The sequence below is a fragment of the Corapipo altera genome, unplaced genomic scaffold (assembly GCF_003945725.1).
Source record: "Corapipo altera isolate COAL_440 unplaced genomic scaffold, ASM394572v1 61045, whole genome shotgun sequence".
NCBI lineage: Eukaryota > Metazoa > Chordata > Aves > Passeriformes > Pipridae > Corapipo > Corapipo altera.
Window position 1 is genome coordinate 483,911 of NW_020884975.1, and position 26,718 is coordinate 510,628.

At 56.8% G+C, this 26,718-nt stretch overlaps 4 protein-coding genes across 5 annotated transcripts in view; all 4 read right to left on the bottom strand.

The window, feature by feature from the left end:
* ENHO (energy homeostasis associated) overlaps positions 1-459 on the bottom strand; it is a 3,227-nt gene extending 2,768 nt beyond the window's left edge. The window contains exon 1 of the mRNA XM_027665440.1: positions 355-459. The gene's annotated coding sequence lies outside the window, so the exon portion shown is untranslated. The remainder of the gene's footprint in view (positions 1-354) is intronic.
* A 1,962-nt stretch (positions 460-2,421) lies between these two features.
* Positions 2,422-4,697, bottom strand: RPP25L (ribonuclease P/MRP subunit p25 like). Of its 2 annotated transcripts, none has more exons than XM_027665436.1 (2): positions 4,618-4,697; positions 2,422-3,726 (listed from the first exon to the last, which is right to left on the bottom strand). In XM_027665436.1, the coding sequence occupies exon 2, from the start codon at positions 3,715-3,717 to the stop codon at positions 3,169-3,171; it is 549 nt and encodes a 182-aa protein (XP_027521237.1). In that variant the 5' UTR covers positions 3,718-3,726; positions 4,618-4,697; the 3' UTR covers positions 2,422-3,168. The 2 variants fall into 2 exon arrangements, with proteins under 2 accessions (XP_027521237.1, XP_027521238.1); XM_027665437.1 differs by lacking the exon at positions 4,618-4,697 and adding an exon at positions 4,460-4,593.
* Positions 4,698-5,442: 745 nt separating this feature from the next.
* DCTN3 (dynactin subunit 3) lies at positions 5,443-9,994 on the bottom strand. The gene is made up of 7 exons (XM_027665427.1): positions 9,860-9,994; positions 9,651-9,735; positions 8,647-8,733; positions 7,661-7,744; positions 7,095-7,153; positions 6,286-6,345; positions 5,443-5,819 (listed from the first exon to the last, which is right to left on the bottom strand). The coding sequence occupies exons 1-7, from the start codon at positions 9,956-9,958 to the stop codon at positions 5,730-5,732; spliced, it is 564 nt and encodes a 187-aa protein (XP_027521228.1). The 5' UTR covers positions 9,959-9,994; the 3' UTR covers positions 5,443-5,729.
* A 3,783-nt stretch (positions 9,995-13,777) lies between these two features.
* ARID3C (AT-rich interaction domain 3C) overlaps positions 13,778-26,718 on the bottom strand; it is a 29,186-nt gene continuing 16,245 nt past the window's right edge. Inside the window, exons 3-8 of the mRNA XM_027665374.1 lie at positions 20,565-20,637; positions 16,749-16,932; positions 16,263-16,507; positions 15,680-15,949; positions 15,427-15,516; positions 13,778-14,629 (exon numbers count right to left, since the gene is read on the bottom strand). Of these exons, the coding sequence (XP_027521175.1) occupies positions 14,487-14,629; positions 15,427-15,516; positions 15,680-15,949; positions 16,263-16,507; positions 16,749-16,932; positions 20,565-20,637 (1,005 nt within the window). The 3' untranslated portion in view covers positions 13,778-14,486. The remainder of the gene's footprint in view (positions 14,630-15,426; positions 15,517-15,679; positions 15,950-16,262; positions 16,508-16,748; positions 16,933-20,564; positions 20,638-26,718) is intronic.

The window sequence follows — 26,718 nt, forward strand, 5'->3', positions numbered from 1 at the left end:
GACCCCGGTACCGCCCCAGATACTGCCGGTGCTGACCCCGGTACTGCTCCTGGTACTGACCCCAGTGCTGCCCCAGATACTGCCGGTGCTGACCCCGGTACTGCCCCAGTACTGCTCCTGGTACTGACCTGCTACTGACCCCAGTACTGCCCCAGACACTACCGGTACTTACCCCGGTACTGCTCGTGCTGCCGGTGCTGACTCCAATATCGACACCGGTACTGAGCCGGTACTGCTGGTATTGACCCCGATATTGACACTGGTAATAACTCGGTACTGACCCAATACTGCCCGTACTGACCGCGGTACTAACTCGGTACTGACCCCAGTACTGCCCGTGGTGCCGGTACTGACCTCGATATCGACTCCTGTACTGCCCGGGTAACTGCTCGGGCTGACACCGGTACTCCCATTACCCCCTTAGTGCCCCGCTACCCGCACTGAGCCGGTACCAACCCCCGTATTGCCTCCGGTACTGCTGGTGCTGCCGGTACTGCCCCGGTGCCTCTGCTGGCCCTGCTGCCCTCCCACTGTTGCTGGTGCAGCCCTGCCTGTACCTCCCTGCCTGCCCTGCCCTGCGCACATATGTGCACACACGCACAAACACATGTTCATGGGCACACGGACACACACGTGCACCACGGCCCGGCATGCACGGACTTGCCAAGCTGGGCTGGGGTCCCTGCCGAGTCACAAGGGCTACAGGCAGGGGTGGGCACAGGCACCATCACAGCCCACAGAGTGGAAGGAACAGGACATTTAGGGACATTCAGTACCTGGGAATCTGGGCAGTATCAGCCTCACTCACACAGCCGGGTTCTCCCTGTCCTGTTAGTGGGGGAACTGAGGAATGGGGCGACCCAACCCTGGGCATGCCACACCCCTAAACTGCCAGCTTCCATATGGGCATCAGAGCTGGACACCCTGGTTTGGGGCATCACCCCAAAGGGGGGGAACACCTGGTGAAGGACACCGGGGGGAAGTGGCTGGGAGGCACATAGGGTGCTGGGGATGGTTCCTGGAGACCCCCAGGGATCAGGTCTCGGCACCTGCAGTTGCTCTGAAAAGCGAAGCCCAGGCCCCACAAGCAGCTGGTGACACAGACAGACGATGGTGACACAGGGGATCCACAGCAGCCTCCCGGGGAGCAGGGGCCTGTCCGGCTGGGCAGCTCCACAAGGTGTGCTGCACCATGGAAAAGAGGCAGCTGGATGAAGAATGGGTGAAAGGCAGACCCATCCTGGTTGACCTGGCACTCACAAGTGTGAAGGCTGGGAAACGCTTGATCCTGACAGGAGAGCCACCAAGTCAGTGGAGGATAACTTTCCAACGTGAAACAAAAATAACAATCATTCTGCAGCTTTGATGAGAAGGCGTTAAACGTGCCACCACCAGGAGGGAGGCTCACACAGGCTGCCTGAGGACCTGGCTTTCAGGCTCTCCACTAAGCGGGTGTTTTGAGTAAACAAACACAGGCACATTGCCTGTTGAAATGTCAGAACCAATCTGATCACACACTGGAGCATCCTCCTTGGCATTTATGGCTAATCTGCTAATTAGTCAAGAAAAGCAGTCTCCTCCTTAGATGCAAGGGAGCAGCAGCTGGGAAGAGAACCAGGTAAACCAGATTAACTCTGCCCCATCCCCAGGCTTCACCTGATCTGGAACAGCAGACAAGTCAACAGTTTCCCTGCCTACCTCCAGGTCCAGGGACAATGGTGGGGCAGGAAGCAGTGAGACCACCAGGAGAAGTGGAGGAGGAGGAGGAGGCAAGTAAACCCAGTACTGTCCTGGCCATGCCGGGTGCTCAGCCTGTGACAAAGCTCATGTTGACACAAGGCAGGCGGGGTTGCACCACATCTCTCCTGACCCCTGATTTAGGCGCAATCTCTTCTTTAAACACTTGTGTTTGTTGCCCATTGACTGACAATGCAAAATGTTGGGTCCAGCTGGAGCTCACGACCCAGGTAGGACAGGCAGTGCTTGGGACATGTGTGAGCAGGAGCTGTTCCAGTGAGAGCTCAGCCTGTCACAGGGAATGGCACTTCCCTCCTGCCCAGAGTTACTTACCGGAGCTGCTCCAGAAGGGAAACTATTGCCTAAGAAAAGGTGATCCATCCTTTGCCTCACTCAGCAGAGTTTGGAATAAGTCTTTTTGAGACTGCAGTTCTGGCCAGCTTAAAAGAGTAAAAAAAGTATTAGCAAAAAGTTTCCCAGAAAAAAACACACAACGCTGACCTCTTTTGGATATTAAAGGACGTTAATATTTGCATATTAAGCTACTCCCCTCAGATCAGGGTCCATTCGCAGTCACGAGAGGAACAAACACCAAGCAGCTGGAAGAGCAGCTGCAGCCACAGCCTCACCACCAGTGCTCACAGGGTGACCTCCAGTGGGACAAGGTAGACATGACAAATTTCAAAGTTGCGAGAAGAGAAACTTTATTTTGAACCCAACTTTGTGCATTATGAAGGAGCAGTAAGGGGAAAGAACAGTATCCTTTGGAGCTTCCCATGACTACCGCCCCAGGGCAGTGGTACAGCCACAGGATTTCAGGCTGGTTATGGCACAAGTCGAGTGGTGTCACTCTGGCAGAGAGAAGAGCAACTACTGGCTCTGCAGAGCCAAAGGGGGACAGGAAGGGAACTCCGTGCACACAATGGCAGATGGACCTGTACCCTCACAGTCCTACATTCAACCCCCCAACAGGCTCAGCAGACAGACTCTGAAGCACACAAGCAGCCAACCCAGCCCTGTGTCCCACTGTCTGTCCACTCACAGCTCTGGGGATGCCAGGGAATTCCATGTCAGGTCCCGTCTGCCCTTTGTACCTGCCACACAGGCAGGTATGTGTCTGTCCCACAGCCTGGGCTGCTGCACCCTCTGGCAGCTGAAATCTGGCCGGGTGAGCAGCCCCTCTGCCGGGGCTCACTGACAGGACACCGACAGTCCTTGCTCACACAGAGGTGACTCCCCGACCCACTATGAAGCACGGCCTGGCAGCCTTTGGCAAGGGAACTCTTCAAAACACAGTTTCAGACAGCCACAATCACAGGCAGTTACGGGAGTCCTCCCCTGACGTGTCAGCAGCAGCTCCACAGCCCCAGCACACGGCTGGTTCCTGCAGCCACCCCGGACCACACGGCGCCGGTGCCTCGGGGCTCCCGCTCAGGGCTCCCCTGGCGCTGCCCCTGCGGAGCGCGGGTGCTTCCCTGTGCTCCCAACGCCCCGGCCCCCACCCTGCTTTCTCTTCATCTGGCCCTGAGACTCTGCTTTGAGTGTCTCAGTCCAGAAGGCATCAAAGGATCCTGGAGCCTGGTATCCCGGCTCCTGAGGGTCCAGGGGGTCTTTGCTGAGCAGGACACATATTGCAGGAATGTTCCTCTTCACTGTCAAGGCATCAAGGCCTGCCTCAGGCACGATAGGTTCCCACATCTCCTCAATTTGCCTGAAGAGCACCTTGGTGATCTGGTGCAGCTCCTTGAGCCGTCGTTTCATAATTTCCACACAGGTGATGGTCTTGCTGACAGCCTTGCCTGAACCAGTGAAGAGAATCTGCCTCACAGACTCCTGCTCCATCTTGCTCATGGCATAGCCCATCAGATTCCTGATCTTGCTCCCGTCCTTCACCTTCATCTCAATGATATCAGCAGGCAGGTCAGTGAAAGGAAGAGGACAAGGTTTCTCCACGATTTTGGTCTTCTTATAGTTCTCCATTCTGCAGTGCTGAAAGGGAAAACAGACCCGTGAACACAAACTCCCACTGTAACTGCTGCACAAAGAAATTATCACCACAATTAGCTATGACCTCTCCTCTGAAGGGCACTCTCAGCTGTCAGAGATGGGGATCCTGCAGAACCATATCCAAAAGATATATCCTTATAAGGATGTACCTCCAACATGAACACACACAGGGCAGCCTGAGCCCCAGCAGGCAGGTGGTGAAAGGAACAGGCTGTTGGCCTGAACAGGACAAGTAACAAACACAGGCTGCATCTCTGACAGAACAAACGAGTGAGCTGCGGTTCCTGGGAACAGAAGCCAGGGGGATGCTTCCACAGCTGCACCCCGTGGGCACAGCCCAACTGCAGCACCTCGTGTGTTTAAAAGACACGGGTCGTGGGGCTCTGGCAGTGCAGGTGAAGGTAAAACAGTGCGTGTCCCAGGAGAGAGAGGAAGCCAGAGGCTGCAGGAACAAACAGAAGTTTCCTCGAAGGAAAGTGAAGGATAGAAAGGTGCAGTCTCATACTACCCTCTCTGCCAAGGTGAGTCCCATCCTGATCCAGGTCTCCCTGCCCTGTGCAGGGCACTCCGCCCCCCCGCCACACACTGCTCGAGGCATTCAAGCACGCAGCATTTTGTTACCGGTGGGCTCCTGAGCCCCGTTCCACCCACACCTGCAGGGACACGGCAGCTCAAGGCCCGCGCTCCGGACCACGGGAGCACACGAGGCCCTCACCCCCGGCACGGCCGCATGGGGGCCCGGGAGGCGGGGATGCCGCGCTGGGATGCGGGGATGTGCCTGCGGGATGCAGGGATGAACCCCGTGGGACGGGGATGTCCGTGCGGGACGGAGGATGTCCCTGGGGGACAGGAAATGTCGCCGACCCCGCTCACCTGCGGCCACCTCAGCACGCCCCTCGCCTCAAGATGGCGGCCGGCGGTGCGCGCGCGCAGGCGCGGGACGTGTGGGCGGGGCTCATGGTAAAGACCCCGTGAGTAGTGGGCGGGGCCACGCATCGCCCCGCCCACAGACCGGGATGTGGAGCGGCTCCCGGAGCAGCTCCGGTTTTCCTGGGACAGCTCCAGCTTTTTTCCTGGGCAGCTCCGGCTCTCCCAGGCACCGGGCGAAGTCGGTGTCCCCGTGTGCGCCCATGCAGTCCCGCCATGGTGTGCCCACGGGTGAGCTCGCTGACCAGGGAGAGTACAGGGGCAGGAAGGCTCCTCCTGACTTTCCCGCGGGGATCCTGCCCCATTCCTGCAGGACTCCCAGGTCACACGCAGCTGGGCAGTGTCTCTCTAAGCTGAAGGGAACTCGGAGACTCCGAGTTGTGGCCAGACCAGGCAAGGCACAGCTCGTGCCCCTCACTGAAACGGGGAAGAGCCAGCACAGGTTCTGTCTTGCAGCAGCAACTTGGGAAAGCAGGGGCAGGGCAAAGGCAAAAGCTGCTGCCTCCTCTCAGCACAGGGATGGAAGAATGGCTTGGAGGAGAAGCTCCATGAGGCCAGATGACCCTGGGCACAAGCAGCTCACAGGAAGAGCTCCTGCTTTTGTGCCACAGTTTATGGAAGGCTGTGGGAATGAAAGATTTACCTGCCCTTAGCCCAAAGCTGCCTCCTGCAGCCACCTCCTGCAGACTGCAAGGAGATCACTGCCTGGGAAAGCCCCCCTCGTCTGTGCCAGGAGCAGTCCTTACACCCAGGCAGAGAGACACAACCCAGTCAGCGTTCCAGGACTTTACTACAGACCACAGTAAGAGGGGCAAGGGATTTTTAAATATGTTACAAACCAAGACACATTTCAGGGGAGTGCAAGATTTGCAACAGTGGCAGATTAAGGAGTAGTGCGGCTTCAATTCTGGGCTGACACAGCTCAGAGCACAGCCAGGTGTCCCTGGGAGCCCGTGGTGCCACTCCAGCATGCTCAGGCCAAGCGGGAAGGTGCCGGGGCCAGTGGGATGCAGGCTGTGCCATGGGGCCCCGGGCTCTCCATGTTGCCGGCTCTGCTGTCACTCAGCCACAGGTTTCGCTTGCTTGGCCGCTTCCAGCCGTGTCAGTATGTCATTCCACCGCAGTAACTGCTTGGAGAGAAGCAGGGTCTAGACATTACTCTTAAGGAAAGAAATGTAGAAATCACAAGGAAGAAGCTAAGGGCATAGCACCCTGACAGAACCATTACAATCCCGAATCCCTGGGAGAGGCCCAGGGCTGCTGAAAGCCTACATGGATCCACACCATCCAGGTGTTGTAGGCACAGCATCAAACACAGGAGTCCAGGAGGCACTTCTGAACACCCTGTACCACTGCAATACAAGGGCTGTCTACAGCAAAGAGCAGAGCTTCCCTACCCACTTGTGGTTTTGGGATGTGCCTCGGCACTGGGATCCTACGCAGCCAGGATTAGGGGCTGACTGGCTCAGGCAGGTCACACGGACAGAGGTGCCCCCACATCAGGAAGGGCACAGATCATTAAACCCAGGGCTGGGAACCCAACAGTACCTGAGGGAGGGGGAGCTCTGGGACAGGGTCAGCTCAGCTGTGCCAGGCTCAAGGCTCAAAGGATACCATTTTGTTGTAGCTCTCCAGGAGTGTCTTGACACTGTCAGTGAGATCATGACGCTTCTCCTGCAAAGAGGGGGGGGGCACAGTGAGAAACACATAAGCTGAAGGACATCTGTCCTTCCCAGATCCTGAAAGCATGGGGGAGAAACTCATCCAAGGCCAGTACTGAGATTAGAGCTCAGACACCAGCTGTGGCTGCTCACTTCAGCTGGAAAGGTTTCCACAGTCAAGAGGAAGGTCACAAACACCCCTGCTGATGAAGCGCCAAAGGCCCTGGGCTTGCACCACTCTTGCCTCGCCTCAGCATCCAGGCTTTGCCCGCCCCAGAGGGGAAATTCACAGCAATATGCTGAAAGGGGCCATTAGGCACTGGCCAGGCTACTCACTGCCAGCTCCAGGAGTGCTCACACAGGGAAGGAAAGGGTGAAGTAACAGGGTAACAGTAACAACAGCCTTCCAGAGATTAGGACACTGGAAGAGTGCAATGCTTTACCTCAGTGTCCTAGTGAAAGGGAGGAATAACAGATGGTTAAACCTACTATGTGTCACTCAAAGCTCTGTTTTGAGCAGGGTTTTGGTAGGCAAATTTCCAGAGGTTTTCCAACTCGGACTCCATTGCCAGAAATCCTGGCTCCTTTCCCCCCTTGGAGTACTTGAAATTCTTTAAGATTGTAGTATGCATATTCTGGGATTGAAAAAACCTGCTACAATTGACCAATTCAAGCAATTGCAAATATGGGGGTGTCAGTCCAGACTCTGGCAAGACGTTCCTCCTCAATTCTAGTCACGACTGATAGGATTATTTACAGTACCTGCTGCTGTATGTGGATCTGTGACAGTCGCTGCAGTTTGGCTGCGTGGTCAGGAACCGCTGAAAGCAGAGGAGAAATCAGTTTTGTTTTTTGCTTTGACAGCACACAGGAAGAGTTCTCAAAAAAAAGAGCACTCCTCCTCCACGAGCACAGCACAGCAGAGCTCACTGAATGCCAGTGCCACACACCGCAGACATAGCTTTTATAGGATTAAAAACACCTACCAACTACCCTGTACATTAAACACCAAGTTTATCTGCTCACTGCTCCTGGATGGCACGAGCTCAGGGGTGCCCACAGCGAGGGCTACTCAAGAACTACACCAGAGTAAAGGACTTGGATAAACATTATGGAAAGCACTTGAAAAGGCACCTGTACCTCTGCCAGGTTAGAGCAGCATGAGGGAGGAGCACACACACCACCAAGTTTGTACCTAGTTCACTCTCACATGACCATGTGCTGTCCTCCAGTCTCAGGCTCAAATAAAAAAACACCCCAGAAAACAGGACAGGCCACAGCTCGGAGGGTGGCATTTTCAGCTCAAACTTGCAGAGGAACATGCATACCTTGGATACTGGCACTGTCCAAAATGGGCTGGAGGTTCTTCACCTGCTCCAGAAGGGCTGCACGTTCAGGAATAGCCTGTTCCTCTGAGTGGGTGGGGACAAGATGAAAAACCAGTAAACATGAAGTGCTGCTCTGGCTTTTCACAAATAGCTTTAACTTTTCCAGCTGATCTATCTTAACAGAAAGGGGCTTGTTCAAGATTTTATTTAAGACGTCTGTGCTGCTCATCCCTGGGTCTTGATTCACTCCAATTTCAGGCAGGAGAACCTCCACTGAATTGTAGTGATAGGACCAGGGGTGAAGGATCAAATCGAAAGAGGGGAATGTTACATTAGGTATTAGGAAGAAATTCTTTACTGTGAGGGTGGTGAGACACTGGCACAGGTTTCCCAGGGAGGTTGTGGATGCCCCATTCCTGGCAGTGTTCAAGGCCAGGCTGGACAATGCCTTGAGCAACCTGGTCTAGTGGGGAGGTGTCCCTGCCCATGGCAGGGGGTTGGTACAAGATGAACTTTAACATCCATTCCAAACCCTTAACATTCTATGATTCCACAATTCTATGAAGTCCCATTCACAGACTATACTATCACAGGCTGAATCAAATTCCTTGGGACTTAAGAGCACAAGGCTTGGCGGTGTTTAAAACACATCCAAACACCTTCTGTTTTTGTCACTGCCTAGAGAGTACTGGAAGTGGAGTGAGGAAAACCCTTCTAGCTCCAGTTTTTCTGATCAGCCTTTGATTCATTCGGGGTCAAACTGAACAATCAATACTAAAGAGATCAGAGCTGATAAAACTGCAGTGCTGATGTGCACAAGGGAGCACCGAGGGTGGAGAACATCCTTGTACAAAGCATGTCTCTGATACTTCCAGAAAGTGTGGGCCACAACTGAAGGAAAGAAATCCACCCTGACCCATCTCAGGTAAAGGACACTTTTTGAAGTGCTACAAAACCCTCTTGTTTCCCCTCCTTTCATGCCATACCTGCCAAGATGAATTGCAACTTCATGGCATCTGGAACAGCCATCCTGTCAATGTACTGAGGGTCAAGGTACTTGATTACATCTTCAACTGGAGTGTTTGGAGACAAGAAGTAGGGGAGATGTTATTGCATACACAAGTGCAACTTTCCCCTGTGCCACCTGTCAGATCACTTTGCAAACACTGCTTAGGGGCTTTTTTTTCTTTTCCAATTAATTAATTGCTACTTGGAAATGTGTGACTTCAGAGCACTGTGAGCAAGAACTGACAAATGGCTCAAGCCCAGAAACCCCTTTGTTAGGGACACCTGCAACACTTGCTTTTTGTTTGGATAACGATACCAAAGGTGAACGAAATCGGCTTCCTTCCACCCTCAGAACAAAACCAGCCCACAACCCTCCATCCTGGTCCTTAAAATCATCAACAAATACACACTTTACACTTTTACACTGGACAGCCTTGGACCACAAAGACTCTCCTGCTCCTTCTGTGACACCAGACACCAAAACCTGGTCAAGAGGTAGCTCTGCAGGACAAGGCACCCCCTCAGTTTGGAGGCGGCTCCCCAGGTCTGTCCACCAGTGTCTGCGTGTGATCCTGATTGCTCCCACCACACACACAGGGGAATGCTGCTCCAGCGTGGCCGACAAATCCAAGCACGAAGGAATTAATTTCTGGAGCTCCGAGAGCCCTCAGGGGCTGCATTCCAGGCGGAGCAAATCCCGGCACTGGCACAGGCCGACGGACATCGAGCGAATGACAGGTCGCCGCAGCCCTTTTCCCAACCCCGACAGCTGAGCCGGAGAACTGCGGGCAGAGAGACCTCCCGCAGTAACTTATTTCTCTGTCAAATACGCAAAATAAGGGCCCAGACTTCAACGGGGATCAAACGGGGGGGGGGGGGGGGAAATTTTTTTGTTTGGAACAGCGAAACGTCACACAGGGGTTTTCGAGCTCCCCTCCCCCGCCTACTCCTCCCGGCTCCCCCTCCCCGGGACCCCGCTCACGTTTCTTGAACAGGATCTTGATCCTCTCCCTCTTGCCGGCGATGTTGCTCAGCGCCACCTGCACCTTCACCAGCTCGTCCGCCACCTGCAGAGGCACAGAAAGAAGCGACGGGCCTGTCAAGCTCCGCCGGGCCGCGGCACCCCAAGGCTCCGCCAGGGCGCGCCGGGCCGGGCCGCCCCCGCCGGTGTCCGCAGCTCCTCCTCGGTACCTTTCTCGGCCCGCAGCCCCCGCCGCCGAGCCCGACGCGCCGCTCCAGCTCCTCCAGCCGCCACTGCAGCCGCTGAAGCTCCGCCGCGCCCGCCGCCATCTTCGCGCCGGGCGGAAGCGGCCGCACCTCCCTTCCGGCCGTTGCCAGGGCGGCGCGTTGCCAAGGACCGCGGTTGCCATGGAGACGAGAGGCGCGGGATGCGGGCGGGGGCGCGGAGCCCCTCTCGGAGGATGCGGGGCGGTCGATGGCGATTTGCACTGCAGAGGGAAGGCGTGCGGCCCTCCCGCCGCCCCGGCGGGCAGTCGGTCGATGGCGGCTTCATTGTGGTGCTGTCCTCCAGGAAAGAGGCGCTGGGATGTATTAAAAAGAATTGATATAGCGATCCATGTGGATGCAGGAGCCTTTGAAATCCGGGAGGCTGCCTCGGGCTTTCCCCCAGGCCCCAGCCTCCCCGCGTTCACCTTTCTCCTATTGACTGCTGCAGGTGATGCTTGGGAGGAAGAGAAGCAGTAAGGAGTGCTGTAGCCAACCCCAGCCCCACTGCTGCCTTCAGCTGGCACACTCTGCCACATGGATCTCTCAGAGGCATGACATGAATTCATGCTAGCAGCAGCCACCACAGAGAAAAGTCCAGGAAGTTTCCATACTGCAGAGGGAAATGTATCATGGATACATGTACACATGGAGAAGTGTGGCCAGCAGGTCGAGGGAGGTGATGTTGCCCCTCTACTCGGCCTTAGTGAAGATACATCTGGAGTGCAGTGTACAACTCTTGGCTCTTCAGAACGAGAAAGACAAGGAGATACTGGAGAGGGTCCAGTGGAGGCCACAAAGATGGGGATGGGTCTGGAGCATCTCTCTTATGAGCAGAGACTGTGGGAGCTGGGCCTGTTTAGTCTGGAGAAGACTGAGAGGGGATCTCATCAATGCATATAAATATCTCAAAGGCAGGTGCCAGGAGGATGGTGCCAGACCCTTTTCAGTGGTTCCGAGCGACAGGATGAGGAGCAATGGCTGTAAACTAAACCACAAGAAATTGCACTTCAACATGAGGAAGAACTTCTCGTTGAGGGTGACAGAGCACTAGAACAGGCTGCCCAGGGTGGTTGTGGTGTTGTACCACCATACCGTAGACACCAGAGGACATAAAGCCAAGGTTCCAGGCCACTCTTTTAGCTCCAAACCATATGGCAATAGAGAGTACTTTGTTAACATGGCTAGTAATGTGGGTTAGGTGGCTTTGGGGACCCTCCCACTCCCCTTTGTTGAAAGCTAAACCCACTGTGCCCTGAAAAATCTTTGTCCTTCTAGATGTTTTCCTACTAAGAGTTGTACAGGCCTGCTAGGTTGCTGGAGGGACCTGTGGGGTTGCCCAGTGCCCCAGCAGCCCCTCTGCCCCTCAAATAACCCTGCAGGAGCTGTGCAGAGCATTCTGGCAGCAGGAGAAAGCTGAGGCTTCATGTGCTCTGCCTTTTTTCCCAAGGATCAATAGCTGAGATCTTCAGAGGGGAAGAGCTGAGCTTTGTTCCACAAAAGCGACAAATAGAAATGGCTTCATTAGCAGAAGTGCCCGGGGGCTGCAGGGGGCCTGGGGGCTGTGCACACAATGCTGCTCTGTGCTTAGATGGTACCACCTCTATCATGGCTAGGGCCCAGTATGATGGGCAATGCCTCAAAAACACAAATGCTTGTATTGGAGGGTCACAGATCACCTACTTCCCTGAGGTAAGAAACCTGGGCAGTCCTGGGACTCAAGCACTGGGGGGCTTTAGGACTGTCCTCATACACCCTTTAGAGTCCCATCCAGTTTGCAAGCCTTGGAATGGAGCTGAAGCTGCAGCACTGGCTACCCACAGCCCAGCACAGTGCACAGGGAGTCTGAACCCTGCCCCTTTGGGCTGAGAGAAAGCTTGTCCCCATCCCTGGAGCCTGCAGTGGCACACGAACACCCCCAGCAGCTGCCCCCAGTGTGGTGCTGAAGCTGGATCCAGCGCGCCTCCTGCAAGGCTGGATTGTCCCCTCATCCTCCGTCTCCTCCCTCCTGCTCAATTACAGTCCCTGCAGGACATGGGGAAGTGGGCATCAATCACGGCTGGTTACTCAGGTGACAGCAGCTGTGTCCCCAAGCCCCCCAGGGAGCATGGAAACACACATCACCCCCCGAGCCTGGTAATAAGTGGGGATGTGGGCCCGCGTGTGCCCTCCTGGCTCCCTGGGGCTCTGGTGCTCGATGAGCTGTGGTCAGCACTTCACAGCAGTGACAAGGGACACAAGACCCCAATTAAGGCTGCATCAATCCCACTCTGGCTCCGCTTGGCACGCTCACAAACACATACACCCCACACACACGTTCACAGACTTGCTCCCAACCCGGGACACAGATTGTAGAGCCGGACCCGGCAGACCGAGGGTCCTCTGCAGGGGTACTGTGTCACCCGCGTTTCCAAAGCGTCCCTAGCGTGACACCCTTATCCTCCACGTCCCCGCCGCGTCCCCGCGTTCCCCTGCCCCCGAAGACAGGTCCGGGGCGGTCAGCGCTGCTGCAGCACTCTGGACAGCGACCGCGTTACACGGGTGGGATCGGGGGTCCGGGTTGAGGCTGTCCCCGGGGGACTGGAGGCGACCCCGAGGGGGTGGGGCTGTCTCTGAGAGACTGTGAGCGTCCCCTTCGGCTGGGCTGGGGCTGTCCCTGAGTAACTGTGGTAGTAGTTGGGGGTGTCCCCGAGAGCTGGAGGTTTTCTAAGGGGGCTGGGTCTGTCCCAAGGGGGGACTTTCAATCAAGAGTATCTGTCCCCTTGGGTGCCAGGGACCTGGCTTAATGGATGTCAGGGTGGACCTGTCCTTGTGGCTGCCTCTGGCTGGGTTGTCTGCCCCATGGGAGCTCCTCGTGCCTCTTCATGTGTACGGGTGGCTGCACGTGTGTGCAAGTGCTTGTGCGAGTACTTGCATCTGCCTACACGTGTGAGTGTGAATGCCATCGACTTTGTACAAGGGAGCACAAGTGATCTGGGCACATGTGTGGTGACTGAGTGCCTGAACATCTCCGTGCCTTTCCATGTGCACCTGTACATGCACCCGTGACCACCCACGCATACGTCTGTGCCTCCCAGCCCCACCTGGGTCACCTGTGTCCTCTGTGGGCACTGCCCAGGTGCCAGGCTGGCCCAGGGCTGCTGGCAACTCACCAGGTGCAACCTCACAGCCCCATGGCCGTGGCCCCAGCAGCCCCAGGGCCCTGTTCCTTGCCTGGCACAGGCAGCCTAATGGGATCCCCACCCAAGGATGAGCTGCCACAGGGAGCTTGGAGGGGAAGGGAGCCTCATGGCCTGGCTGGCATGACCGGAGCTGGTGTCCAGTATGATGCAGCCTGTGCTTGAGGGCTCTGGTGGATGTAGGGCACCTGTTTGCAACTCAGAGCTCCCAGAAACTGAGGCAATCCTTGCACTGGAAGCAAACATGAGGCGGGCTGTGAAACCTCAGGCATTAGAGCTGATACCCCACAGTACAACAGGCTGCAGGGGTGACCTGTACCCCCAAACACGGCCCTGGAGGAGCTTTGTACCCTGTCATGCACACCACCCCTTGACACTGGTTTGGTTCAGCAATTTGTTTCCTTTAATGGATACATGGAGTCGCACAGCTGCGATGGGAGCGTGGGGGCAGGACTGGCGATGCCGAGCCCCCCACGCTGAGGTAGAGGTGAGCCTTGCTCCACACTCACCTGCTCTGGCACCCTGGGGTGGTGGAGGAGGAGCCCGCCCAGCCCCAACGAGGTAGTTTGGAGTGCCCGCTGTCTCCCCACCCTCCGGCTGGGGGACTCTGGCATCTGGGCAGTCTTTGGTGGTGGTGGGGCTCTGCTGGGCCTCCATGCCCTCAACCCTCACCCCCAGTATTAACCCCCAACCCCAGCCCCACCTCAATAAGCTCCACCCCCACCATTCCCACCAATATCCCCATTATTTGCCCCCACCAGGGTGACACCCCCTGAGCTGAGGACCTGGGGGGCTGAGATGCCACCACCCTGGGGGTGTCTCAGGGCAGGGGCAGCAAGCCCAGGCAGCGCAGGAGGACTGGGTAGGGGCATCTGCAGTGGGTAGGGGGTGCAGTATATATATAGGGGCTGCAGTGTATGTGGGGCTACAGTTTACAGGGGCTGCAGAGTACCGTGCCTGCAGCATTTGCATGGAGGGTGCGCTTGGAGACCTCACGTGGGCACCAAGGGGATGCAGTGTGTGCACTGGGGGTGCAGTGTATGCATCGAGGTGTGTACAGGGGCAGCAGTGCGTGCATTGAGGTGGGTACAGGGGCTGCAGGATGTAGGGGATGCAGCATGCAGGACCCAGGGGGTGCCCCAGGCATCAGGGCAGCAGGAGATATACAGGGGGTCACCTGGGGGCAGTGCCTTGGGAAAGGAGAGGTGTGTGCGTGTCAGAGAACACGCATGGGGACAAGGGACAAAAGGGCCCACCTGGGTGTTCAGGGCCTTGCATGGACACAACTCAGTATTGGAGCAAGAGGCACCTTGGGGTCCCCCATCCCACCGTGGTGGCCCAGCGGGGTCCCACAGCTCAGCCCCCCACACCCTGGGCACCCTCAGCTGCTTTCAGGGTGCTCTCAGGCCTCTGCCTTACGGTGAGGCGCTGGTGGGAGTGTGGCTGTGAGAGGAGGGTGGGAGCAGGGGGTTTGGGGCAGGCATGGGGTTCAGACGGGTCTGGGTGCTCCCTCCACCAGGTGCCGGGGCAGCTGAGGGCCGGCGGGCGAACAGGACACCTGGGGAGCAAGAGCAAGGGGGTGAGGGCAAGCCCAGGGTTGGGGGATCCGCTCACCTGCCCCCCAGCACCCAGACTGGGGAGTGTGGGACCAACACCCATGGGGGCTCCATCTCCCCTTCGTCACCTTTGATGTCTCCCCCAGCCCAGCTGTCCCCACATGTATGAGGCCACCTGTGGGGTGGCCTGGGCCCATTTGGCTGGCAGCCTCACACGCTGATTAGCCCTGACCTTTCTGGCTCGTTAAATATTTAAGTCCTGAAGGAAAAGCCATCGATTTTAATTGAGGGGTGTCTCAGCAGGGCGGGCATGGAGCTGAACGACATGTGATGAACTGTTTGGCCATGTAGGTGCACACTGGCACCCCAAAGGATCCTCTGCTCCAGCAAAGCACACCAACACCTTCCCCTGCACCCAACACCATGCTCTGCAACCAGCCAAACCCACCACCCAGCCAGAGATCCTCTGGGCACACTAGCATTGGGGTGAGCTCAAATCCAAGCCCTGCCTGCAGGATTCTGGGATGTGAGATGACCCTAAGGGCAGGCTCAGTTCTCAGCCTGAGTCTGTCCATCCCCCACTTTGGCCCTTCATTGCTAGCACCTGCTGTGGGCCAATTTCCACCCTTGCTGACCCCCTCCTTCTCCTGCCCCCTCTCCCCAGGCCCTGCCACTTCATTACGATGGATTTTATAGTAAAGACATCAGATTGAAGGAAGGACTTGCTGGCCAGGCAGTGGCTATAAGTTATTGGATTTCCCGGCCGCAATTACACAGGCCAAGCGGCCCCTCTATTTACCTGTGTAGACAACTCCATTTATTTCTATTGACATGTTGATACTGCTAATGCCGTTGGTGGACAGGTTCAATGCGGTCTCCTGTCTGTCATCTGGGGAAAGGAAATACCAATATGAGTGTTAAGAGAAACAGAAACAAGAACCTGCCTTAGAGAGAGAAGCAAGGACCCTTTGGGCATCTATGCTCCTCTCCAGCCACTGCTGCTCCCACCTGGGGACAGGGTGAGTCCATGCTGAGGTGCTGCACCTCGTTACCTCGGTTGGAGATCTTGACGTTCATAGGGAACTGGGAGGCCACAGCCAGGAGGTTGTGCTGCAGTGCGTGTTGCACCAGCCGCTGCTGCTCCTCTGCTGTCAGGGCAACCTTCTTCTCTGGGGGCTCCCCCGTCTCCAGCTTCTCCCGCAGCTGCTCCAGCACCACTGCCTGCGAGGCAGCTGCTGCTTGAGCTGCTGTGAGGTGGTGGCCAGTCAGTCCCACAGGGATAGTGATGCGCCCTGGCACTGCTGCCGTCAGCATGCCGTCCTCTGCAACAACCAAGAGACCTCAGTGGGGCCCCTCATCCCCACTCCACCCCACCATCTCCAGCTGGTGCCACTCCATCCCACCAGCACAGGGTAGGGTGGGCCACCACCCCCAGCATCATCTGGGTTTGGTCATCCTCCAAAGCCAGCAGAAATAAACTTTTCTCAGTTCCAGAAAGGGACTAAAAGAACAAAATTTCTCGTATTTTCCCCAAGCAAAAAGGGCAAGAGAAGACAGGACACATCCCTGCTCCTGGAGTAGTATCCATCGCTGGGAAGAGACGGCTGCCGCAGGGCAGATGTGATCCTCACCTACCTTTCTTAACACCATGCACTTGACTGAGCTGGCCACAGGTGTGTGTGGAGATGCTGAGAGCTGGCAGAGGCATTTTGGGGGCACCCAGCAGGGTTTGGGTGCTGGCTGGCGAGTAGTTGAAGAGTGCTGTGCCGAAGGTCTGCCTCCGTCCCTCCCGGCGGTTGCTGTCAATGGCAGCTTGGAGCTCCCCGGGAGAGCTGAGTGCCCGCTTCTCACATTCATAGGGATACAGGTACTTCATGTATCTGCACAGGGAGAGAGCCAGGATGAGATCCAGCATCATGCACCTCCCAGGCAGCCCCACGCTGAGCTGGGCTCAGGGTAGGGATGGCACTTGGAAAGGGGCAGAGCCCTTCAACCACTTTTGAGGCTGTCCATGTCAGACCCCACTCAGGGCTCTGGGAGAGCTGAGCCAGTGGGTGTCCCAGGGCAGGGTGTGTGCCCCAGGGCAGGTGCCCCCACCTTCCCCCACTGCTGGGCACTCACTGTGTGCGGAGGGTGAAGGCAGCGCTGGTGATGGAGGTAGGTAGGTTGAGGCCCTTGGTGATCTCCCGCCAGATCTTCTTGTTGATGACTTCGACCAGGCCACCCTTGTCTGTCACCAGCCGGTACAGGGTGTACAGGTCCAGCACTTGCTTGGCCATGATGGGGATGCGGTTCACTGGTGTCCCTTCCAGACGCACAAAGGAGACAGAAAAGGGTGTGGGGGGAGCCCACAGGGGCCCTTATTACCTGAGAACACAGCCTCCACTTTCTCCCCACTGTCACTGCAGGTACCCACAATGAGAGACACATCTCTCCATGCCCATGGGCACAGTGAGGTGCAGACAGGACCCCAGGGTGCCTGGGAGAGTGGCACTCTGCTCAAGAGCAGGGGAGACCCCGGCATGCTGGCACAGGGTCACCTTTGATGGAGCTGTCAGTGGGGCCAGGTATGCTCTCAGCTGGCATGTGGAGCCACAGTGGGATGGGCAAAGTGTCCTCTTCAGACTCCCTTAGAGAAGGTTGTGCCTCTGCAATTTTTAGAGCTCTCTACAGAGCATCAATCCACAAAATCTCTCAGAGTATCCTAGAAGGATTCACTGTGTAACACCCTTTCAGAGTCCCACAAAGAGAGACTCCATCTAAACTTTAAGAAGGGACCCACCTTACAACCTCTCTGAAGAGGGATGCCCCTCACAACCCTTCTGGAAAGACTCACCCTACAATCTGTGGACAGGTTTTCCCTCCCAGGCCCACACAGAGACACTCTCACAGGAGTCCCTGAAAAACCTCTCAAACTCAAAGATGCCCCCAGCACCTCCCACTGCTTAAAGGCCTTTGGTGCCCTGCCTCAAGAGACCTGACCCCAAACCCTTTGAAGTACCCTTAGTAGAGACTCTGATCCCTGGTCCCCCAGGATCACCCCCATCACCGAGGCCATGGGGTCACCAGGGTTCTGTGAGCCCACTACAGACCAGCATGGTCTCCACAGCCACCAGGTCTGGTTACAACCCCCTCCCCACTTTCTCAGCACCCCCAAATAGCCCCGCACCCTTGGCACCTCAGGGCAATGGTCTGGGCAGTGGCTGAAAGCTGCAGCAGGGCAGAGGAGGGACAAGCATCACATCCCATCCCACTCCGTCCCATCCTGTCCCATTCCACCACATATTTATTCCTTCTGTGAGGTGGCGGGGCACAGGCAGTATTGGAAAGCCATCCATTTGGTCGGGGGAGGCTGTCACGACCGTGCTTCGCCCCTCAAACGAAGCCGTCATTCACCGCCATCCTCCAGCATCCCTAATTTATGGCCCTGATATTGGCTCGGCTTCTTCACATAAGCCTGAAAAATGAGCTCTTTTTATTCTTTTACTGAGTTCATTTAACTTTTTTTTTTGTGTGTGTGTGTGTGTGACTGTGTTGTTCACCAGGTCGGGAAGGGGGAGAGGAGTTTATCCTCCTGGGAAAAAGGTAGAGATATTGACTTGATATCTGTTGTCAGTACCTCACCAGCCCTGGTTGGGGCTGCTGGCACGAGCCCCACACCTCGGGGGGGGCGTGGGGGGTGGGAGGTGCTATTCAGGGGCTCTCCCTCCCTCCCTCCCAAATGCGAGTTTGCAGAGTCTCATTCCCCACTCAATGGCTCATAGACTGTTTTTTCCTCTTCCCCCCTCTCCAGCGGTGGTGGCCAGTGAGAGTGGCCTGCCATTAATCTCAGGCTGTGCGGGCGGGCAGCCGATGCTGTCCTACTGACAAAGGCACCTGTCTGCGTCCCCGCAGAGTGATGGTCCCGGCCCCAGCCAGGGCGAGGGCCACAAAAGCCCAGGGAGGTGATGCAGCCATTGTGGTGCTGCAATTAGCGCCTTGATTGATTAATGATCCCGTGTTATCAGCAGGGCCATCGGCTTGGCAGGGAGATGGGGGGGGGGGGCTGCAGATCCCTGGTGAGCAAATGCAGAAACAGCCCCCCTATGACCCAGCTCGCTGGTTTTGGGGTCCCACAGAAGTTGGGGCATAGGGATAAGGTGCCCCACTGCCTGTAGCCTGTATCTGATGGGGGTGGTGGTATCACCCCCATTAACCACTATGGCCAGGTAGGCCCTTGTGCCATGGGGCAGCTTCATAGGGGCTGTGCTCAACCCATTTTTCAGCCCTGCTAATTTTCCACCCTGCTGCCAAACGTCAGTGCTGAAACTGCCCTGACAGACATAGGAGGGACACATCCTCTTTCATTAGGGTTCACCCTGTGGGCATTAATCCCTTCTGGCCCACTGCCACCCTGGGGACACAGCCTGGGTGTCACAGGCCTGCCTGTGAACCCCTGGGTGCCACAGAAGCAGCTGCCATGGCTCATCCATGGGTTCTCCTTACCGAGTTCCTGATGACCCCGAGAGTCCTGTCACTGCCCCACAGCCCCTCTGGTCCCCTTTCTTTTTGCTACCTGACTCCAAAATCACCAACTCCTCCAACAGGCTTGTGCACACCCATAACTACACACCTGCATCCCTGCCTGCCCTCCCCAAGGGGGACGGCACCCACTTGGAGGAAATAAAGGATAAAGGGGACAGCGGGCACAGGAGCAGGACAGCCTCACACAGAACAATGTAGAATAGAGCACCATCAGGGAAGCAAGTAGCTCTCTCCCTCCTCCCCAGACCAGCAGGCACTTACTTAATTAGCCCCGGCACCAATAGCGAGGGAGTTAATTAGCTCTGGAAAGAGAGATAATGAAGCCGCAGAACAGCCCATGAATCTTGCAGCTGATGGATGCTGGGGGGCCGAAACGCTCCCCATAGCCCTGCACCAGGGCTAGGGGGATCAGGGGGCACCCATAAGGGTAGTACCCAGCCCCTCCACCACCTCCAGCCTAGTTCCAGCATGAGCCCCACGGCTGTGCCAGCCCCCCACAGCACAGCACTAAGTGAAACAAGTTTGTGGTGTCTCAGTCCGAGCCAAAAGTCAACCCCTGCAGCCCCACAGACAGGAGAGTACTCTCACCACCCTTCCTACGGGCAGGGCACGAGGGCAACTGCCCCCTTCTGCCCTCCCTCACCCCACACACAGGCCAGCCCCGCTGCTCCCGCACCCCCCTCTTTAGCCTTCCCCTGTTAATTAGCTCGGCATTAACCTCTGCCTGGGGTTTACTGGCTATCGAGCGGCTTGTTCATTAATCCACACACCAGCAAAAGGCTCTAATTAATACGGCCGCCCACACGCCCGCGCTCGGCAACTTTTAATTGTCGGAGGCCCGGCCGGGGAGGGCGAAGGTTAAAGCATTTATCGAGTCCCCGGGAGCCGGCACGGCCCCCCATGCCGATAGCAAAGATTTCCGATGAAGATGGGTTGGCTGGAGAGCCCTTAACCCCTGGGTGCCCGGCGCTGGCCCCAGTCCTGCACACCATGGGCACGGCTGAGAGGTGCTGGTGGTGGGCATCCTCACCAGGTGCTACTGATAGGGAGCCCTAATGGGCACTGCCAAGGGCATTCCGACCAGGCATCACTAAAACGCCTTGAAAACTGTTAATGGGTATCATTAACGGGTGTTGCTATCGCTTGTCTCCAAGGGGTATGCTAATGGCCATCCCCACCGGGCGTTCCCAGTGGGCATCCGTGCTGGGATCGCTGACGGGCAATCGGCATGGACAGCTGCCCCAGCCTGGGGCTGCGGGGGGGGGGGGGGGCAGGGAAGGCACCCCAGGACCTGCCTGGGGGTTTCGCAGTGACCTGGAGCAGCTCAGACCTGAGAGGATCACACCATGAGCCCCTGCCAGCAGCTGAGGCCGGCGTGAGACAGTGACACCCACCCCAGCCACCCATCTTTACCTCTCTTCTGCATGAAGCCAAAGAGGTCATCCAGGAACTCCTTGCGTTTTGGGTCCTCATCCAGTTCGTAGAGCTGGGGACAGGAGAGAAAGGGGTCAGTGCTGCTGGCACATGTAGGTGAGGAAGGCAGAGGGTCCTGGCTGTGCCAGGACCTGGCATCATCCCTGACCCCACGTTCCTGCTCTGCCAACAACAAAAGACTCTGTGTGTGCACCACAGACAGAACCCCTTAACACACCCTCTGTGCTGCAGCACTGGACTTTCCCTGTGCCTGGGGTCTGGTGTGGGCTTCCTAAAAACCACTATTTTGTACCTTTGCTGCAGAGATGCTGAGTCAGTGCTTCAGTTTCCCCCTGTTCCTTGCCTTCTTGGGAGGAGGAATCAGTGTTTCAGCCCAGGGGCATCAGCAAACCCCAGGCCAGACCCTGGGATCAGGATGCTCAGCCCTGGTCAGCTCTTCTCTGGCTCAGCACTGCTCAGTGCTGGTGTTCACCAGGTGCCAGCACAGGATCAGCATCCTCCTCAGATTTCATCCCTCACAGGGACACATGTCCACCTGCACAGTGGAGATGCTGGTCCCATGCATTTTGATGCCAGGGCAGGGAAAATTGGCCTGGCTATGGCACTGGTTACTGTGAGGGAGCTGCCAGCACTGGGGCTGCCCCAGCAAGTTTGTGGGTGCACTGACACGTGTGCAAGCCGGTGAGTGAGCACACAATTGTACACATGCACACTGTGAGGATACTTAAGCGTGCTGGATGGATGCAGGTCCAGACACACGGACACAACCCCCGAGCTGAGCTGAGCTGAGGGACAGCACCGGGGAGGTGAGTGCAGCCCCTACACCAGGGACATGAAGTGCCAGCTCCGTGCGAAAGTCGGGGCTCGCCTGATTCCAGCACAGCGCCTGAGTGACCATGACAAATTGGAGCCCGCCAGATCGATGGCCCAGCAGTAAAAGTCAGAGCACATGAAGGAAAAATTAGCACCAATCGAAGACGCTATAGACACCAATTCCTCCCAGCAAGCCCGGCAAGAATTTAAAGCCATTGAAAAGAAACAAAACTCAGCAGTCCAGAATGGATTTCCAAAACATATACAAAGAAATGCAAGCTGGAAAACAAAGTCAGGCACAAAATAGAGTCGTTTAAAAAACAATTGTGCTGGGAAAGGCCGTTAAAAACCAATAGAAAGGGAGCACACCCTCCCCCCCCTCCCAGCACATCATTCACCAGACAGATAAAAGGAGCTGTGCTTTAGGGACATCAGGCTGCAGAGACATGGGACGTGGGGATGGGGGGGATGCAGGGACGCGACGGGGAAGTGAATGCAGAGATATGGGGATGTATGGGTGCAGGGGTATGGGAATGTAGGGATGTGGAGTTGCAGGGACTCGAGGGCAGGGCGATGTAGGGATTCAATGAGGACACATGAATGCAGGGACATGGGAATGTAAGGATATAGGGGTGAAGGAACTTGGGGGACATGGAGATGTGGGGATGCAGGGGTGGAAGGGACATGGGGCCATATGAGGATGTGAGGATGCAGGGATGCTCCTACAGACACCCCATGGTTCCTGTCACTGAACAGACACATCTAACACGGTCCCTCATCTAACGCACGGGTGCCAGCTGCCTGTCCCTTGTCAGGGTGCTAACTGCTTGTACCTGAACCGGTCTGTGGGTGCCACTGCCAGACTCCCACCATGCACACTGGTGCTCAACTGCCTGGCTCTGTGGTGTTCCATCTGTGCTGCTTCCTTGCTCTCTAGATCCCACTCACCCAGCCCCTCCTTGCAGCTGGCTGCTCTGGGAGTGCCCTGACCCCTGGGTACAAGCACCCTGTCCCTCTCCTCCATCGTGGTGTTCCCTGCCTAGCTCAGTGCCCCCTCTCCATTGCCTGTTCTTTCCCAGGAGCTCCTCGAGCCATTGATTACAGTAACTAGGTCAGGCTCAGAGCAGAGCTCCAGGAGGCTGCTTTGATTTCTGCCCCAGGAAGGCTGTGTTGGCCAGGCTTTGCCTGCATTTCCTTCCCTGTGGAAGGGCTCTGACCCCCATCGCTCCCTACCAAGCCCGTTTACATCCTCTGAAATCTCCTGGCTTGTCAAAGCAGGAACAAACCCCCAAAACTGGCAACCACTGCTCATTCCACAGCAAGGGGAAGCCACGGCCTTCCTGGAGATCACCAGTGGTTGAGCTTCTGCACCCACACCCCTGCTGTGCCCCAGGGTGCCACTTGTGTTTCTCCTTCCTACAAGCCAGGCAGGATCCCACCCAGAACGGGCCACTACTGACTCCAGCCCCCAAAACAGGTGTGCCCTCCAAGTGCCAGGTTCTATTTTTCCACTGTTTATTAACCCCTAACCTTTTATCTGTGGGGCACTGAGATGCAAAAACGTTACATCCAACGGGGGGCAAAGGTCAGCTTTTAAGTGGAGACAAGGGCAGAGCTGAGTAACAGGGAACCAGATGGTGAGGTCCTTGGGTACACTGGGATGCACCAGGTGTTCCCTGAATTTTGGGGATGCTCAGGCTGGAGAGGAGGTGGCTTTGGGGGATTCCCACTCATGGGGGGTGGGAGCTGAGTCCCAGACAATGATGGTAAAGGCATCCTGCCATCACAGCTTCACAGGAGTGACACAGGGGTAGCATGGGTGGTGGCATAGGTGGTGGTCTGCTACAGACTCCAGGCAAGAAGGGACCTATCCTTCAGCCCTATCCCCAGAGAAGGATCCAACTCCATCCATAACCCAGGGCTCTAGGTCCTGTTGCTCACCCTGCTCCTCCTCCTGCAGGGTGGGGACTGTGGTCCCCTCCCACCTCACTTGGGGACTGACCACCTAAGAGGCAGATCAGAACTCTCCCAAGTCATACCCACCTCACCTGGCTCTACATAACCCCACGAGGGCTGACATAACCCCACATGGGTTTGTACAAGCCCACGCAAGCATATACAACCCTACACAGGCATGCACAACCACGCATGAGCTTGCACAACCGCACAAGTGTGGGTACACTCAGCCCCCATGAGTGCACACAACCCCTTATGGTCATTGCACAACTCCACACAAGCACGTGCACAGGCCTGTACACAGACACACATCCTCTTCAGGGCCACATGCAAGCTCAAATGGGCGCGTACAACCCTGCACAGGCACGCACAACCTTGCATCAGCGTGCACAGCAGAACACCACATGAGTGTGCACAAGCCCGCACACGCACGCCCAGCCCACACAGGCACAAATCCCTACACAGGAACCACGTCTGGATGTGCACAGCCTCCCACAGGCATCTACAGCCCCAGGTAGGCTGGCAAGACCCCAAGGTGGGCATGCACAGACTTTTTATGGGTACACACCACTCTGCATGAGCAGCCACAACCCCACACGTGCATGCCCAGACCTGCATGGGCACACAACCCCGTATGTACATGCACAACTCTAGACAGGCCTGCACAACCCCAGAGGGGCACACACAGCCCCAGACAGGCAGATGTAGCCCCAGACAGCCACGCACAGCCCCAAACATGCACGCCCAACCCTAGATGGAACATGCACATTGCTGTTATGTGCACACGGAACTTCAATATGTGCATCCACAGCCCCTGACTGGAACACACTATCCCAGATGGGCACGCACAGCCTGAGACTGGAACACACAACACCAGAGGAGCACACACACCACAGCTGTATCCACACAATCCCACACATGCACGCACAACCCCAGCCAGGCACTCTATCTGGGTGCACAACCCCCCTCTGCAGGGGCACATGCTGCCCCAGCCATGTGCCTCAGAGCAGTGAAGTGGGCTTTGCCTGGGGGCAGTTGTGCAACACAAGCAGCGGCTCCTGCTTGTGGTGACCTATGAGCAAGGACCCTTTTAATCGTGTTTGTATTGATATAATTAGTAACTCATTTAACGCCATCGATGTAACTATATTCCTCTATAAACAGAAGTATTAAACTGTCAAGTCCCGGGATCGATACCCCACCAGTGCACAGTGCAGCTCTGCCCTGCCGATCTCGGGGACCCCGCGGTCCACAGTGCTTGGCCACCTCATCAGCCACGGAACCCCAGCACCACACCAACTCCACCTGGCACCGCTGCCTGAGTGCTGGTGCAGGACTAGGGCAGAATGTCCTCATCCCCCACCCCACCCTGGGTGCAGCCCTGGGACCCTGCTCCCTCCTGTCATCCCACTGCCATAGCGACATCTATATTCCTTAAGGGGTGGGGATAACGGCCCTTGTCAGGCAGGTTAAAGGTCAGCAGGTCGAACATGGTTTATTAAAGGCACGTGAATAAACCTTGTGCCTCCTCCTCCTCACCGCAATTAAATAACATTGTTAGCTCCACTCACTCACCCAGGAGATGCCTCTCCTGGAGCCAGGGGGGCCTGCAGGGGTTCCTGAGACCACTTAGCCTAGCTGATTCCCTGGATGGTGGAAGGATGTGGTGAGGTGCTAAGGCACCCCACGGGCACTTCCAGGCTGCCCTGCCTCAGTGAGCCCCTACACACTCCCACCAGGGCACTGCTGCCAAGGGAAGCAATCTCAGCTCTCAGCAGGACCCCGCACAGCCCCTGCTTAGCTGCCACCTCCTGCTGGCAGCCAGGGCTCAGATCGGAAGCCAGGATTTAATCCACTTAATATGAGTTGTATCGATCCCGGACCCAGCTCAGCTCCCCCCCACCTTGCAAACCTCCCCCTAACCCTGAGCCGCTTAATATGCACCACATTGATTATCTGCACTGCTAATTTTTCCATCTGGCCCCTGTTCACGCAGGGCACTCAGGTAACACTTGTCTCCCTGCTCCCCCGACCTCCTGGGGTGCAGCCACACGCCACAGGGGGCTGACCACTGACGCACTGTTTTGAAGTCACTGCACCCCTCCAGAGCACCACTGTCACCTCTGAATGGGGGTCTCCAGCTTCTTCCCTCAGGGAAATGATGCACACCAACCAGGCACCCAGACACTGGAATTGATTCTGCCCTGCTCCCTGATAGCATAGGGGGAATAGCCATGACCGCCTCAGTTTACTCTGCAGGTAATCAAGGAAACTGGCTACTGCCATTTGAGGCACAGCCCTGTACACCCGGGGGTACAGGGACTGGACACGCAACAGTGTCCACAGTCAGAACCCCCCAGCCATAGACCACACACAGGAGCTAAGGGGTTGTGGGTCCCTCCTCCCCATCCCTTCTGCCAGAGTTGGGGGGCAGTTCACTTCCCGCCGGGCACAAACCACCCCCTGACCTTGTGAGCCACCACTCGCCTCTGCCACCAGTTGTTAATAAGTTAATGGTTATGGGACGGCTCTGCTGGGACAATGGCTGCATTTGAAGGCACTGCTGGTTCCTGGGGGTATGCTACTCCCCTGACCCCACAGCCACGACGAGTGCCGAGATGCTGGCTCACCCCAACATCGCCAACCGCAGTGGTCACCCCACCGGTGGGGCTGGACACCTCCGTTTGGAGACCTCCTCCAGAGCCGTGGCTCCCCCCCAAAAGCCTTTCATCATGCTTAATATTTAACGGTGCTTTATAGAGCAGCAGGTTTAATCAGCGCTGATAATGCGGCAGATCCAGCAGGTCATTAAAACCCCCCTCCCCGCCACAGCAGGCACTGCCGCTCCCGGGAGGGCTGCCTGCTGCAAACATTAACCCGGCTCTGTGCAAGGTGAGGGACTGTGTGCTGGCAGAGCTGGCCTTGAGACGGGCAGCCCCCTGCCCACAGCCCCAGAGTGAAGTGGGGGGGCTCACAGGGTCCTCAGCCTCCTGCTCAACACATTTTTCAGGAGGGGAAGCTGAGGCACAGGGTACTGGCTCGGCTCCCCCAAGAGCTGGAGGCACACATGCTGTGTGGTGCCACTGTGGGTGCCATCCATGGCCCTGTCCTGCTGTGTGCCCTGTCTGTCTGGGGGCTGTGGCATGGCATGGGGTGGTCTCGCTTCCTGGAGAACGTGCGTCCCCCAAGATCAGCGCCTTGTTACTCGTTCATGGCTGAGCAGGCAGGGAGTCAATGAGCGGATTTGTTCGGGTTAACCTCCCTGACCTGCCGGCGCTTGCCACACCACTGCCTCCCCCTCCAGCCTTGCCTTGCTCCTCATATCTGCCTCCCTCTCCATTCTTGTCTCCCTCACGATCCCTCC